Source organism: Mesoplodon mirus (assembly GCF_964341445.2).
Source record: "Mesoplodon mirus genome assembly, chromosome: 8".
NCBI lineage: Eukaryota > Metazoa > Chordata > Mammalia > Artiodactyla > Ziphiidae > Mesoplodon > Mesoplodon mirus.
In genome coordinates this window covers 18,953,779-18,970,615 of record NC_138984.1, presented here as the reverse complement: position 1 = coordinate 18,970,615, position 16,837 = coordinate 18,953,779, and the positions used below count along the sequence as shown (strand labels likewise).

The 16,837-nt window shown below is 49.3% G+C and overlaps 1 protein-coding gene across 1 annotated transcript; it reads left to right on the top strand.

The window, feature by feature from the left end:
* Positions 1-13,441: 13,441 nt before the first annotated feature.
* LOC309809200 (tubulin alpha-1B chain-like) lies at positions 13,442-15,343 on the top strand (the record flags this gene model as incomplete). The annotated part of the gene is made up of 2 exons (XM_082630103.1): positions 13,442-13,610; positions 14,363-15,343. The coding sequence occupies exons 1-2, from the start codon at positions 13,473-13,475 to the stop codon at positions 15,341-15,343; spliced, it is 1,119 nt and encodes a 372-aa protein (XP_082486229.1). The 5' UTR covers positions 13,442-13,472.
* Between the last annotated feature and the right edge of the window lie 1,494 nt (positions 15,344-16,837).

Here is a 16,837-nt window from a genome sequence, read left to right as displayed (position 1 = left end):
CTGCCTGACAAAACAACACAGCAGGATAAAATAACTAGCAATGGCAACTTTCTACCAACAAAATAGCTAATTGACACCTTACTTAGGCAAGGCATGGAAAGGAATACAGTGAAATATGACAAGGTCTCTTCTCCCAGTAGACTAACCATATGGTTGGGAGAACAAGACTCATTCATAAAAAAGAAAACTGGCAAGGGCATACAATGAGGCTGCTTTGGGAAATGGGGTCATGGTCTCTACAGAGCAAGGAGCCTTGGTGATTACAGAACACACGGCCTCTTGCAGACCTTCCCTGGCCCTCTTTTTTCCTTGTGCACCCCATCCCCAGCAGAATGAATATTTTAAGAGGATTGCGCTATCTTAGGCAAAATCCAAAACCTATTTGCCCTTCGGATTCAGCTTCTTTCTTTGTAAAACTGGGATAATAACTTCAGATTGTGAGGACCAGATGAATTGAGGGATGTGTACATACACAGCAAAGCACCGTGAATGCAGTTGTCTGGACTCTTAGAGCATTTTATTCATTTATTTTAGTGTGTGTAGCACATCATGCTGCAGTTATTCTTGTACATGTCCATCTTATTAGATAGCGACCTTGTTGAAGGTAAGGATTGTGTCTTATTCACTTTTGTGTCCGTAGCTCCTAGTATGGTGCTTAGCATGTGGTAAAGATTTGCTAAGTGTGAGGTGAATTTTTTCACTACAGAGATGGGACTAAAATTAAGGTAAAACTCTAAGAAGTCAGAAGTTTCAAATTAGCAGCCTGGAGGCCAAATTCCCCCATAGTGTTAACCCCCATAGCGTTTATAATATGAAAAACATCAGGAATTGTCTTTGGGGCATCCCCAAAGACCACCCCGATGTTAGGAGACTTGCCAGACAGACTCACAGGACTCAGCATAAACTTGTACTCACAGCTAAGGCTTATTACAGTGATGTAGGAACAATAACAACTGGATAATAAGGGGAAAAGACACAAGCAGAGTCTGAAGGAATCTATGCCCTCTCCCTCCCATAAGGGCTCACACAGTGTACTCTTCCTCCAAAATGAAAATGGGACGTTTCCCTGCAGTGTTTCTCCCCAAGAAAGCCCGTTAGAGACTCGGCACCCAAGGTTTTTAGTGGGGTCTGGTCACATAGGCACGTCTGCCTTGCACTTACCAAAATTCCAGACTCTTTAGAAGAAAAGCAGGTGTTCAGTATAAATCATATCGTTTACACACACCATCTAGGCACAACGAACCATCTTTATCAGTTAGCTGTTGACTGGGTGCACTCTAAGAGCCAAGTTCCCAGATGCCAGCCAAGGGCCAACCTTGTGAGCAGGCCTTTCTAAGTCTCAGTTCTGCTATGTTAACTCTTTTCTGCACGATCATGTAAAAATCCAGATTTCTAGCTTATCTTGAAAAGAATTGGAAGATATGGCTATTCTAGGCCTGCATTCCCATTTAGCAATTGTGATAGGCAGAGTAGCTCCCCACCAAGATGTCCACATCCTAATCCCTGGAATCTGTGACTATGTTACCTTACATGGAAAAAGACTCTGTGGATGTGATTAGGGTAAAGGTCTTGAGACGGGAGATTATTCTGGATTTTCTGGGTGGGCCCAATGTAATCACAAGGGTCCTTATAAATGGAACAGGGAGGCAGGAGAGTCAGAGTCAGGGAAGGAGAGGTCAGAAGCAGAGGTCAGAGTGATGGCTTTCAAGATGAAAGGAGGCCATGGTAAGGAATGTGGGCAGCCTCCAGAAGATGGAAAAGGCAAGGAACATATTCTCCTCTAGAGTCTTTAGAAGGAAGACAGCCATGCCAACACCTTTAGTTTATCCCTAAACAGGTTTCCAATTCCAGTGTGCGGGGCAGGGGGCTTCCCCACACACCACCAAGCAATTCTCAGACACCAGCAGGGTGTTCAAGAATACAACTCAGGGCTTCCCTGGTGGCGCAGTGGTTGAGAGTCCACCTGCCAATACAGGGGACGCGGGTTTGTGCCCCGGTCCAGGAAGATCCCACATGCCGCGGAGTGGCTAGGCCTGTGAGCCATGGCCGCTGAGCCTGCGCTCCGCAACGGGAGAGGCCACAACAGTGAGAGGCCCACGTACCGCAAAAAAAAAAAAAAAAAAAAAAAAAAAAGAAGAAGAATACAACTCAATTCTGCCACTTTCTGCCTGGAGATTGCATCAGATTCCCCAATTAAGGGTCTGGTCCTACAAGACTGTCACCCACTCCCCACTTCAGATGCCAGTCGCTAGCCCAGGTTGTTGCCTGTGCTTCTGACCCACCAGCTACAAATTGAAAGTTCCAACAGCCCCCTCCAACTCAGGATACCAATCACAAGTCCAGGTTGTTACCTGTCTTTCTGACTGACCGGCTGTAAATTAGAGGTTACCATAACTTCTTCCTTGGGTTCAATTAATTTGCTAGAGAGGCTCACAGAGTTCAGAGAAACATTCTACCTACTAGATCACTGGTTTATTACAAAAGGATATAAGCCAGGAGCAGCCAGATGGAAGAGATGCAGAGGGCAAGGTACGGGGAAAGGGCATGAGTTTCCATAGCGCCAGGAGCGCCACTCTCCCAGCACCTCCATGTGTCCACCATCCTGGAAGGTCTCCAAACCCCATCCTTTTGAGTTTGGATGGAGGCTTCATTACATAAGCACGACTGATTAAATCATTGACTATTGGTAATTGAACTCAATCTCCAGCTGCCCGCCCCTCCCAGGAGGTCAGAAGCGGGTGGTGGGACTGAAATTTCTAACCCTCTAACCACTCGGTTGGCTCCACTGGCAAGCAGCCCCCCTCCTTAGGTGGGTCCAAAAGTCACCTCATTAACATAACAAAAGACACCTTGATCACTCTCAACACTTAGGGAATTCTCAGGGTTTTGGGAACTGTGAGCCAGGAGGAGTGGACAAAGACCAAATAACACATAAGAAATATATTTTGGTCATCTGAGTAACCATATATATATTTTTTCTTTTAAATCATAATACTGCAATCCCTATAAGACCTATTTTGGACTTCTGACCTCCAGAACTGTGAGATAATAAATTTGCGTTGTTTTAAGCTATTAAGTTTGTAGCAATTTCTTACAGCCTCCCTAGGAAACCAATAGGCAACAAATGCAGCTGGGTGGCGGCTACTCTCTTAGGATGGGCAACAAGCTGCTCCAGTTCAGGCAGCCCTCATCACTCTGTGTCTCCCTGACACAGAAGACCAGTGCCTGTTGCCATTTAACATCATATGCTCAGCCCACATCACACATTTACATTACCCTGGCCCCTGTAGCAAGGAGTTCACAACCACTGAGCAGGCCTCCTGGCAGGAAAAATGGAGAAGACAAGGTTTCAGGGAGACATGCCCAAGGCGTGTTAGTCGAACATAGATTCTGCTTCTGATTGTGCATGTGTGTTTGAGTGTGCACACTCGTGTGTATGTGCATGGCTGTGAGTGTGTATGTATCTTCTCAGGGTATATACAGCTCCCCTGAATTAGGGCCATGAACTCCGGGTAGGTGTGCAGGTAACAGTCCATATTAGCAGATGGAAAACTCTTAGACATTCACATACATGTACAGAATCTAGAAGATGGTGCTAGGCACTTCTTCACTCTTCCTCATGACGCACTGCTTAGTCCACTTACCCTACACGGATGTCCGTTCTCTCTTTGGATCGCTCTCCCTCTTCACCACGCCCATTCTTATCTCTGTCTTTTCTAACTCCTTCTCAGGGTCTCACCACAACCTTGGAGCAGTGCAGCAAAGGTCATCAAAGTTTAAAATGTCTCCATTGATTCCATCTGGGAGAGGTGGAGCTGAGCCTTGGTGCACATCCTTCCGTGTTTTCAGATGGAGCATCTACCAGCTGTCCTCCTCACAGACCCATCTTTCCAAAGGGATATCTCCATGTCTTCTCTCCTTCTTGCTGTCCACGCAGACCTGGTTCACATGCTCCACTTAGATGTTCTTGCCAAGGTCTCTAGTGACCTCCATCTTGCCAAAGCCAAAGGTCACGTCTCTCTCTTCATCGTTCTCAGCCTCTCAGCAGTATTTGACGTAGCTTATCCTTCCCTTATAGTGTTTTGTAGTTGAAGCACTTACTTCTTGGCTTCGATGACACCTCCCCTCCTGGTTTCTGTTCTGGCCACTCCTTTTTGGTGGTCTTTGATGGTTTACCTCAAAGGGTAAACCTTTGAGGGTAAGGGTATTCCCCATAGCTCAGTCCCAGGCTCTCCATGTGCTTTTCTCCCTGAAGGAGCAATCGTTGAAGATGAGTGATGAGTATATGGGGTTTTATTATGTTATCTCTACTTTGGGGTATATATATATATATATATATATATTTTTTTTTTTTTTGTGGTACGTGGGCCTCTCACTACTGTGGCCTCTCCCGCTGCAGAGCACAGGCTCCAGACGCGCAGGCCCAGCGGCCATGGCTCACGGGCCCAGCTGCTCCACGGCACGCGGGATCCTCCCGGACCAGGGCACGAATCCACGTCCCCTGCATCGGCAGGCGGACTCCCAACCACCGCGCCACCAGGGAAGCCCCTGGGGTATATTTTTAATGGTCCTTAATAAAAAGTGATTGTAACATATTTAGGGTTACTCAAAAAAGAATACCTAGAGTATATACATTGCCAAACTGAGTGCAAGGATAGAAAAAGAAAGACATATCACCTATATGTTGATGGCTCTCAAATGTATACCTCCATTTTGGACCTCTCCTCTAAACTTCAGATTCACATGACTATTTGCCTTCTTGACATCATACCTTGAAAGCACATTAGACATCTCAACGTAACACATTCAAAGTAGAACTCTCAGTCTACTACCCTCATCCCACTCCCTGCCAAATCTGCTTCTATCCTAGGCTTCCGAGTGTGAGTCAACAACATCACCTTCCACCCAAGTGCTTAGGTAAAAACCTAGGATCATCCTGCATTCCTCTTTCCCTCTCTCCTTCCCCTCTTTTATTAGTGAGAATGTTTTAGCTTCAAATAATGGAAAGCCTAACTACCAGCAGCTTAAACAATGGGTGTATTTATTATCCTACAAGAAATCTTGAGTGTAGGGCAGTTCCAGGGTTGATTCAGTGATGTCACCAATAAGTTCAGTATTTCCAGCTTTCTGCTCTGGCATCCTCAATGGGCTGGCGACATCTTCTCTCCTAATCACAGGATGGCCACAGCAGCTCCAAGTATTATGCTCTCATATGACACCATCTTAAGGCGGGAAAGGGGTTTGGTTTCCTCCCACATCTCTTTTTATCAGGGAGAAAAACCTTTCCTTAAAGCACCCTAGCAAACTTTCCCTTATATCTCACTGGTCCCGGGCCTAAACTAGTCACTGGAAGGAGGGAATGGAACTACTATGAATGGTTTGGACTAACCTATACTTAGCCCTAGGTCTAGGGAAAGGCCATCCTCCATGACCAAGTGGAAGGGTGAATAATTATACAAAATCAGGACCATGCCAGCAAAGAAGAAGTGGAGGCAGGAGTCAGGTGAGGCCGTTGGTGAGGTCTGCACACCCCAGATTAGCATGTCCTATCACTTTACTTCAAAGCCAGCTACTTCCCCCATCCCCACTCTAGTCCAAGCCACCAGCCCCTCATTTCTGGATGTCTGCCATAGCCTCCTAACCAGCTTCCTTCTCCTACTCTTGAATCCCTATAATGCATTCTCCACATAGCAGCTGCAATAATCTCTCTAAAACAAAACACAAAGTAGGCAATGAGGCTTGCTTAAAACCCTCCCATTGCACTTGTAATAAAAGCCATTCTCCTTGCCAGGCCCCTTTACCTCTGTGACCTCATCTTGCATAACCCCCTCCCTCCCTCCCTCAGTTTCCTTATATACACCAGGCTTGCTCCTTTGCACGTGCTATTCTCTCTGCCTGAACCACTACAATCCAGATCTTGGTGTGGCCATCTCCTTACCGCTCAGTTCAAATATCACCTTCTTAGAGAGTGGCTTCTTCTCAGTAGTAGCCCCCCATCACTTTCTGGGCCATTACCCTGTTTTGTTTTCTTCACGTGTTCATTGCTATCTGAAATTCTCTTGTTTGTTTAGTTATTATGTCTTCCCACAAAAATATAAACTCCTTAAAAGCACAGACTCTTGGGGCTTCCCTGGTGGTGCAGGGGTTAAGAATCCTCCTGCCAATGCAGGGGACACAGGTCTGAGCCCTGATCAGGGAAGATCCCGTATGCTGCAGAGCAACTAAGCCTGTGAGCCACAACTACGGAGCCTGTGCTCTAGAGCCCGTGAGCCACAACTACTGAGCCCGCGTGCTGCAACTACTGAAGCCCACACACCTAGAGCCCGTGTTCCGCAACAAGAGAAGCCACCGCAATGAGAAGCCCAAGCACCACAATGAAGAGTGGCCCCCGCTCGCTGCAACTAAAGAAAGCCCGCGCGCAGCAACGAAGACCCAACGCAGCCAAAAATAATAGATAAATAAATAAATAAATAAATAAATAAAAATTTTTTAAAAAGCACAGGCTCTTTTTGCTTACCACTGTATCTCTGGCATCTGGAACAGTGCTTGGCACATAGCAGACACTCAATAAATACTTGTTGAAGGAATGAAGAGTATTGATTACCTCATTTTATAACTTAGATACATTAACATGCTCTCAAAAAATCTGTCTCTTTACTCTGTTTTACATAAGACCCCTCCCCCTGCCTGCCTTTGGGATAATTTTCTTTCCACAATTAGTGTTGTCTAGGTTGACTCTGAGATGCCCAACTTCAAAGACCAGTTGGGAGAAGTTGGAGTGCTAGCAGGAGACTTCTGGGCCCAGTGGGCCCCAAATCCATTCATCTGGATAATAATTTCTGAGGTCTGTGGTTTCATGGATCAACCCAGGGTAGACTGGGCTTCCTTACCTTTGAAGTGTTGGTTGGCTGTGTCTTCTCTCCAGGGATCTTGGCCTCTTAGTTCCAGGTAGGAGAGAGAAGACTTCAGTCCATAGCCAAAATCAGAGTTAACCATCTTAATATTCTGGGTCGCACCCTTGTATGCTGTGGTGAGAAGGGCTCTGAAAAAAGACCCAACCTCAGGATAACTCTCTCACCATTTGCCACATTGACTGAAAATTCACATTAGCATCTTCTTCCTGGGTAGCGTTGCTAGAAAAAATTCTTTTATTTGCTAAATCTAGCATTCCTATTCCTGGTCATGATGCTGGCTAGAAGTGTGACTGGAGAGAGGTAATGTGGTTTCCAGGCAGCATTAGGGTCCATTTGAGGTTAGTGGTCATGCATTTGAAGTCGGATCAGTCAGTATGGTTCTGGGTTTTTCTACAGCCACTGTTTAGCTGAGTCAGTGCAGGCACAGAATTGGTGAAGAAATGGATTTAACCAGGGTTGTGGTTTAGTCAAACGAGGAAACTGAAGCTAGACGGAGGTGAGGGAGGTGAGGGATATGCAAGGGAGTGATGACCGCTGACCATACAATTTTTTTTTTTTTTTTGGCTGCATTGGGTCTTTGTTGCTGCGCACGGGCTTTTCTCTAGTTGCGGTGAGCGGGGGCTACTCTTCTTTGCTGTGCGAGGGCTTCTCATTGCGGTGGCTTCTCTTGTTGCAGAGCACAGGCTCTAAGCATGTGGGCTTCAGTAGTTGTGGCACACGGGCTCAGCAGTTGTGGCTTGAGGGCTCTAGAGTGCAGGCTCAGTAGTTGTGGCACACGAGCTTAGTTGCTCCGTGGCATGTGGGATCTTCCCGGACCAGGGCTCGAACCCGTGTCCCCTGCATTGGCAGGCGATTCTTAACCACTGCACCACCAGGGAAGCCCCATAGAATTTAGGATGGGAAGAAAGAAAATAAAAAAGCAGCAGGGGGGCTTCCCACATGCCGCAGAGCAGCTAAGCCTGTGCACCACAACTACTGAGCCTGCGCTCTAAAGCCCACGAGCCACAACTACTGAAGCCGGTGCACCTAGAGCCCATGCTCCAAAACAAGAGAAGCCACCACAATGAGAAGCCCGCGTACCGCAACGAAGAGTAGCCCCCACTTGCTGCAAGTAGAGAAAGCCCGCACGCAGCAACGAAGACCCAACGCAGCCAAAAATAAAATAAATAAATTTATTTTTAAAAAAAACACAAAAACGCCTCAGGTGGATGAGGGACATCGAAAACTCTGCCATGTGGAAAGGGGAGAGTCACTGAGCCTGAGTCCCAGAAGAATCTTAATTCCACCACTAATTAACTCCCACGTGACCTTGGGCAAAACACAAGGGGCTGCAATTTCCTTTTCTTCCTCTGGGAGTGGAGGCCTCACCTTGCCTACCTCACAAAGTTATTGAGGGACTCAAAGGAGATACGGGGTGAAGCTGCCTTAAGAACTACAAAGCAGGTTACAAATGTGAAACAGTAACATTTGTGTCTCATAAGTTTGCCCAAGGCCATATGGTGACTCCTTCCGCGGGGAAATAAGGCCAGGCTGGAACAGCAAAGACTTGGATTGGAATAGGGAGAGACACTGAGGAATAGTCCTGAAGATGCTCAGCATCTTGCTTTGCCTGTGGAGAACAACAGCAATTCTGGACTAAATGTGTAATGGCAAATGGTGAGAGAGTTATCCTGAGGTTGGGTCTTTTTTCAGAGCCCTTCTCACCACAGCATACAAGGGTGCGACCCAGAATATTAAGATGGTTAACTCTGATTTTGGCTATGGACTGAAGTCTTCTCTCTCCTACCTGGAACTAAGAGGCCAAGATCCCTGGAGAGAAGACACAGCCAACCAACACTTCAAAGGTAAGGAAGCCCAGTCTACCCTGGGTTGATCCATGAAACCACAGACCTCAGAAATTATTATCCAGATGAATGGATTTGGGGCCCACTTGCTTAATCTCACAATACTACCTCTCCCCATTCTGCAGATGGCAAAGGAAGTTAAGTGCTAGAGACGGGGCTAACCTGAGCTCTAGTTCCCTCTGTTCTGTGATATTCTGAGTTTCTACCCAGAAGGCCCTGAGTTGACCTCTTGCCCTAGGACTCATCATTTCTGGTCCACTGCAGACTTTTCTTAGCCCTGCCTACTCCTCTTCCAATCCTCACCAACCTTGGGGGTGAGGGCGGTGCTGGAGCTCAGGGGGCTTGATTTCTAAACCCCCTCTCACCTGTGAGGGCCAGGCTGCACCACCAGGAAATGGAGTTGTGTGACTGAGCAACAGACACCGTGTACCCAGTGATGTGGGGCTACCAGCAGGCCCCTCCTCTGCCTGCCCCATCTCGCTCCCCTGCTTAGGCCTAGGCCCAGCGCCTGCCAGCTGCACAGTAACCACATCAACAGGCCTGCCTCTTGGGGCCGTTTCTAACAACATTCCCGCCCCCCACCTCCCCGAGAGCAGACCAGAGAGGATAAGGAGGCCGGCAGCTGTGGGTCCGTCACAGACCTGTCCCTGCCTTCCATCTTGCAGCAGACAGACAGACAGACGACCCCAGCCAGCCCCCAGCCAGGTAGCATGGTAAGCAGAGGTGGGGCTGAGCGTGCAAATGAGGGTCCCATGGTCCAGGTGTTCATGGGGTTACAGCGGGTGGGCAGGTCAGGTGGGGGAGAGGGAGAGAAACTTCCAGATGTGAGTGCAGCCCCCCAAATGTGCTGGTATGTTCAGGGGATAGAGAGGGACAGGCCATGGTAACTAGGACATGGTCTGAGTCTGAGGGGCTGCTGAAGGGCTCTGAATTTAGGGGTAGGGAGAGTGGGGTAAGCAGGACAGGGGCAGAAAGTGCAGGCACTTTCCTGCAGACCTTGGGCCCCTGCTGGCCTCTGGTCCCACCTCCCGGCTGCAAGGACATATCCTCATAGTCCTGTCCTTCTGCTGTGCCTTGGTCTGACCCCTCATTTCAGCTACATATCAGTGGGGATAGGGAGGGTGCTGGGTATGGGGCTCATTTGATATCTTTTACCGGCTCCCTGACAGGCAGGATAGAAGTGCAGTTAGGAGCGTGGTTGGACCCAGACTGTCCCCTCTGAATATTCCTGGTTTTGCTCATGACTTTGAGCAAGTTGTTTGACCTCTCTGAGAGTCAGTAAAATAGGGTAATAAAAACACCTACCTAAGGGGATGTTGTGAAGATTAAAGGAGATAGTGTATGTGAAGCGCTAAGCACAGTGCCTGGCACCTAATTAATGCTTACTATACAGAACTAAACAACCTAATGACAAAGCCTGCTGAGTGTGAGATTATACTATTTTCACCAGCAAGAAAAGGGGATGGGAACAGCTGAGGTGGGGTTTGAGGTCAAGTCTGTGTGATTCCAGGCGCTGAGTTCTTTGCCCAAACCCAGAGTGAGGGGCATCGTTTCCAGCGACTCTGGCATACCCCAGGTCAGACACACCTTGCATGGGCCAGCAGCTGTGGGAGGCTGGACAGGGTCTGGCTTTGTGCACAGAGCCTGGGCAGGCTCTGAGGTGCAGCAGCGGGTGCTGGCCCTGCCAGCCAGGTGATTGGTGAGCTGAGTCAGCCCTCCCTCCTGGACCTGGGGATTTCTGGAGTCCTTTGTCCCGAAATCCCTCCCAGCTTAATTCATTACTTTCTCTTACTATGACCCCCGGGGTTGGGGGATGGGGAATTGGTAAGGGGGTCCAACAGGTATGGCGCACCCTACTTTGTGTCGTCCAATGAGCCAGGCAGCTTACACGCATTCTTTCATCTGCAGAGTGATTCTAGGAGGGGCTCTTGTTATCGCCCCACTTCGCCAGGGGAAGACGCCCACAGAGAGGCAAGTGGGGGAGTGATGGGGCTGGGATACAGATGGTCTATGTATTAATCCCAGTCATCTAAAAATCATAAAAAGTCAAGGCCCTTGTGTCATATTTACAAAGTCAGAGAAGTGTAAAATTTATGGATAAAGCATCCTCATTAAAAAATTATGAAATATTTCAGACATGCGGAAAGGTATAAAGAATAATATAATGAACACCTGCTACCCAGCTTAAGAAATAGAATCCTTCTCCGAACGCATTCACCTCCCTCCTCTAACATTATTCCAAATTGGGTGTTAATATTTTCCCTTGGTTTCTTTACTTCTGTGATATATTCCAAGAATATATAGCAAATACAAAAATTTATCTGTAAATGATGCATACAAGTTAAAGATTTATATAAATAGTATTGTATTATGATTCTTCTTAATTTGCTTTTTTTCTATTAAGAATTTTGGGGGGTAAGACTCTTTTTTTAAATAATTAATTAATTAATTAATTTTATTTTTGGCTGTGTTGGGTCTTCGTTGCTGTGTGCAGGCTTTCTCTAGTTGCAGTGAGCGGGGGCTACTCTTCGTCGCGGTGCGTGGGCTTCTCATTGCGGTGGCTTCTCTTGTTGTGGAGCACGGGCTCTAGGCGTGCGGGCTTCAGTAGTTGTGGCTTGCAGGCTCTAGAGCTCAGTAGTTGTGGCATACGGGCTTAGTTGCTCTGCAGCATGTGGGATCTTCCCCGGGCCAGGGCTCGAACCCGTGTCCCTTGCACTGGCAGGCAGATTCTTAACCACTGCACCACCAGGGAAGCCCAAGATTCTTGTATTCATCCACATCCACTTCTGAATCATTCTTTATTCATTTTTTCCTGTTGAAGGACATTTAATTGGCTTCCGTTGCTATGGTACTGTGACTGTTCTTGCACCTGTTTTCTTGTGTACCTATGTGAGAATTTCTCTAGAGCAAGAGCATCTTCAGCTTTCCTAGATATTGCCAGATCACTCTCCAAAAAAGATGCATCACTTTGGGCTTCTAGCAGCAGTGTGAGAATTCTCATTTCTTTACATCCTCCACACGATTAAGCCTTAAAGCCTGGGGAAATTTGATGGATGTGTGTGCTCGTTTTGTTGTTAAAGTCTGCCATAAATACTTCTCAAGCAGGAAGAAACATTCTGGGATCCTACTTACCACACTGTCACATATCTGTTATCGTATGAAACGCTCCCTTCCCCAGTGAGTTTCTTAAGCGCAGGGACTGGGTATTAGGTGTTATGTATTCCCAGTCTCCGCCCAGTGTCAGGCAGATAATGGAGGCTCAGTACATGATGAAGCAAGAGGGTCAAGTCTTTTTGATGCTCATGGGGCTCCCCAGGAAGGGCAATGACCTTTCTCTTTTTCTAGGACCAAGCAGGTTACCCCAGTCCTGCTTCGGGGGCCAAGAACTCTTTTTTTTTTTGCGGTACGCGGGCCTCTCACTGTTGTGGCCTCTCCCGTTGCGGAGCACAGGCTCCGGACGTGCAGGCTCAGCGGCCATGGGTCACGGGCCTAGCCGCTCCGCGGCACGTGGGATCTTCCTGGACTGGGGCACGAACCCGTGTCCCATGCATCGGCAGGCGGACTCTCAACCACTGCGCCACCAGGGAAGCCCCACCAAGAACTCTTTGACCAGCCTCGAGTCATGTGAGGAAGAACTTTCTTCCCAGCCCCTCATCACTCCAGAATCACACACACCCAAGGGGAAAGAACAGTGCACACACACACATCCATTCCAGGCCCACTTTCCCCCTCCTTGCTGGCATTCCTAGCTTTAACATGAATCCAGAGTCCTTTCTGCTTTTCTAAACCTCATCCTTGTCCCTGACCCCTGAAACCTCACTTGGATCTTGTTTTCCTTACTAATGGCCCCTAATTTCTTTCTGGACATGGGTGGGTTGCCTATCATGCTCTGTCAGACTCATCTGAGCCCCTCAGTGTTCCTCAAGATGCTTAGTCACTGAGCAAAGGCTCTATAATCTTAGAACTGGTCACATCTTCTGCTTCCCCTGAGGGTTTTGCCCCCCGCCACTGCCCCCCACCCCCGGGACGTGGGGCACAGAGAGCAGAGTCCAGGAGCTCCTGATCTCAGCGAGAGAACCACTCAAGGAAGGAAGGAAGGCAGGAATCGTGTCCAGGCATGATATGCTTCTCTCTGCCCTTTGTCCACTCAGCGTGAGTGTATCTCAGTCCACGTGGGGCAGGCTGCAGTGCAGACTGCCAATGCCTGCTGGGAGCTCTGCAGCTTGGAACATGGGATCCAACCAGATGGGCAGATGCCCAGCGACAAGACAATCGGGGGAGGGGAGGACTCCTTCAACACCTTCTTTAGTGAAACTGGGGCTGGAAAACATGTGCCCCGGGTGGTGTCTGTGGATCTGGAGCCCGCTGTGATTGGGGAGTGATGAGCAGCCCCTGCCACGGCCTTGTCCCAGGTACCACAGCAAGCCCTTCTCCATAATTGCAGAGCACTGGTTTGTCGTTCCAGTTGCCGCAGCGAATCAGAACTCCAGCTCTGCTGTCACTCAGCTCCAGAGTCTCAAGGTCACTCCACATCCCTTGCCTTTTCGTTGAAGTACACTTAAAGTCAAGGGCAATAACAGCAGGCTGAATGGGGCTCCTCTAGGGTAGAACGTCGGGCCTGGTGACCCACCTCTTCTGGGTACCCTGGGGCTCCAGGAGCCAGGCTGCAAGGGGAGGGGGACCTAAAATTCTGCCCACTGCAGATGAGGTTCGGATGGGCATGTATCGCCAGCTCTTCCATCCAGAGCAGCTCATCACCGGCAAGGAAGATGCTGCCAATAGCTATGCCCGTGGCCACTACACCATCGGAAAGGAGCTCATCGACCCGGTGCTGGACCGGATTCGGAAGCTGGTGAGAGAAGAGCTGAGGGCTGGGGAGCGGGGGGGGAATCTGGATTTCTGTTGTGAAGTGGTCTGGAGAGCAGACGGGGAAAGGGCAGCTTCCATCCTTGGGAGAGTCTCCTGGACGAGAATTAAACACACAGGATCAGGACTAGTGAGGAAGGGAGGCAGAGTGTGGGCTCCAGCCTGGAGCCGGGTGTCCCTTTTATCTGCTACAGGAAGTGGCCCAATGCTGGGCAGAGTGGCTGCCAGTTGATAGGCTGCCTGGCCAAGATATGAGCACCCATAAACAGTCCCAGAATGTCACCTTGTATTGTAGGTATGTGGGCAGAAGGCCCTGTGAAAAACAGGGATCCAAACAATACCAGCTCAAGGCTCTCTGATCAACTTCAGCCTCCAGCAAGGACCGGGATCAGGTTACTGGGTTGTTAATCTCAGCAAGGAAGCCCTCCAGAAACATCTGGTTAGATCAGGGGGCACGGATAGGAAGCCAGGTGGAGGTGGCAAGTTATGATGACAAAAATGACCACGGCACAAGAGTCAAGAGAGCTGTCTGTGGAAGGCTTCAGGAGGTTTGAGAGAGGAAGAGAGACAAGGAGGAGAGAGTAGGACCTCCTTATCAGGGTCTATTTTGTGCCCTTGGAAAAGTCTTCCAAGGATTTTATGAAACTTTTGGGGAAATCTCAAACAGCACAAGCTGGTTCTTTGCTGTTGGTCAGCTGTGCTTCACACCCCATGTTTCTCTTCGCCTTCACTTTCAAGGCTGATCAGAGCACAGGACTTCAGGGCTTCCTGGTGTTCCACAGCTTTGGAGGGGGCACTGGCCCTGGCTTCACCTCACTCCTGATGGAGCGGCTCTCTGTTGACTATGGCAAGAAATCCAAGCTGGAGTTCTCCATCTACCCAGCCCCGCAGGTGTCCACAGCCGTGGTGGAGCCCTATAACTCCATCCTGACCACCCACACCACCCTGGAGCACTCAGACTGTGCCTTCATGGTGGACAACGAAGCCATCTATGACATCTGCCGCCGCAACCTAGACATCGAGCGCCCGACTTACACCAACCTCAACCGCCTCATCAGCCAAATCGTCTCCTCCATCACGGCCTCCCTGCGCTTCGACGGGGCCCTCAACGTGGACCTGACAGAGTTCCAGACCAACCTGGTGCCCTACCCTCACATCCACTTCCCCCTGGCCACCTATGCGCCAGTCATCTCTGCAGAGAAAGCCTACCACGAGCAGCTGTCGGTGGCAGAGATCACCAATGCCTGCTTCGAGCCTGCCAACCAGATGGTGAAGTGTGATCCCCGTCACGGCAAGTACATGGCCTGCTGCCTGCTGTACCGTGGAGACGTGGTGCCCAAGGATGTCAATGCCGCCATCGCTGCCATCAAGACCAAGCACAGTATTCAGTTCGTGGACTGGTGCCCCACGGGCTTCAAGGTTGGCATCAACTACCAGCCCCCCACTGTGGTGCCTGGGGGTGATCTGGCCAAGGTGCAGCGTGCCGTGTGCATGCTGGGCAACACGACCGCCATCGCTGAGGCCTGGGCCCGCCTGGACCACAAGTTCGACCTGAGGTATGCCAAGAGGGCGTTTGTGCACTGGTACGTGGGCGAGGGCATGGAGGAGGGTGAGTTCTCCGAGGCCCGGGAGGATATGGCTGCCCTGGAGAAGGATTATGAGGAGGTGGGCATGGATAGTGTGGAGGGGGAGGGAGAAGAGGAGGGGGATGAATACTAGGGGAATCCTTCGTGTCTGTCCTAAATAAAGTGCTATGGCCTTATTGTCTCACAAATGTCTTTTCCTCTTGGGAAAAACCATGGGGGTGAGGGGCTTTTCCTTCATAAGAGATAGGAAGGTTGGTATCTTAGCCTGGGTTCCCCAGAAAGCAGATTTGACTTCAGATTTCATTAATGAGTGCAATTCCATGGAGCAGAATGGGGGCCGAAGTGGGTAAAGCAGAGAAGGAGGGAGAACTCACCCTAGAGAAGATGTAGCTGGATAGGTGGCATCTCAGACCATCCCCTGGGTGAGTGGGCAGGAGAGGAGGTGAGGGTGGGGAATTTCTGCACTGGCTCCATTCTTCCCTTGGTTAAACCTTCGCCTCATCAAACATTAACTTGCCTGTACTTCAGGTTGCACACACTTGGGCTGCAGGGTCAACAGGGAATCCTTGGGCAAGAGGTGAGGCGCTGATAGGTTGTCTGTGTGTGAAGCTGGTCCAAGCTGCACAGGGCTGCAACAAGAGCCTGGTGAGGCCAGGGGATCTGAAGTAGTGCCTTAGGGTAATCTGATACAGCTGGTCCTCACTAGCCCACCCTCCTGTCTTCTTCAGTGTGGAGTGTAGAGAGTCCAGAAGCTGGCATTAAGGCAGAAGTGGTGCAGTGGAAGCAACAACGGGGGAATGGGGGTCAAGGGGGAGCTTACCTCACTGGAATCTCCATCACATTCATCACTTTTTGATAAAGACAAATCACCTTTCTTTAAACTATGCCACATGCACAGCTTTAAGCCCCCACTTCCAACCAGGTGGCTGCCCTAAAATCCTTGTATGTGGATTTTCTGCAGCGCCTTCTGGGTTAGGAGGATAGCTTAATTATTTAGGAGCCCATTTTGGCTGAATAGCTCAGCTATATCCTCCAACCCATTTTTTTTTCTCTGAAAGGACTGAATTTCAAATCTCTGTTCTGTGTCTTTCTCTTTATTAACTGGTTTCAAATTTGGGGAAGGAAGAGAGGTTATTTGGGGAGCCTTTCAAACCCCAGAAAAAATCGCTGTCATTTATTCAGTACCTAGTATACTAGACCCTGCATCCATACTATCTTCTTTAATCCTGAGGTAAATACAGTTATTGTACCCACCCACTGGACTGGAAGCTCCATAGGAACAAGGCCTGTTCTATGCTCAGGACCCAGAATGCTGTCTGACACATAGATTCTCAAATTTGTTAAACAGACTTGTTCGATGAATGCCCATTTTATAGATGTGGCGACTGAGGCTTGGAGAAGTCATGTGACTTGTACAAGGTTACCCAGCTAGTAAGTGAAGGAGTCGGAATTGAAACCCAGGTCAGCCTGGGCCGAAGCTTACGCTGCTGCCCTCCCCTTCCTAGGGTGTCCTCCCCTCCTGCCCTCAGCAGACACAAACACCTCTCCAGACACCACCTCTTCTGGGCCTGCCAGCTCCGCAGTGCCCAGACAGTGACTCAGGTGCCTCAAAAGCAGAGAGGGGCAC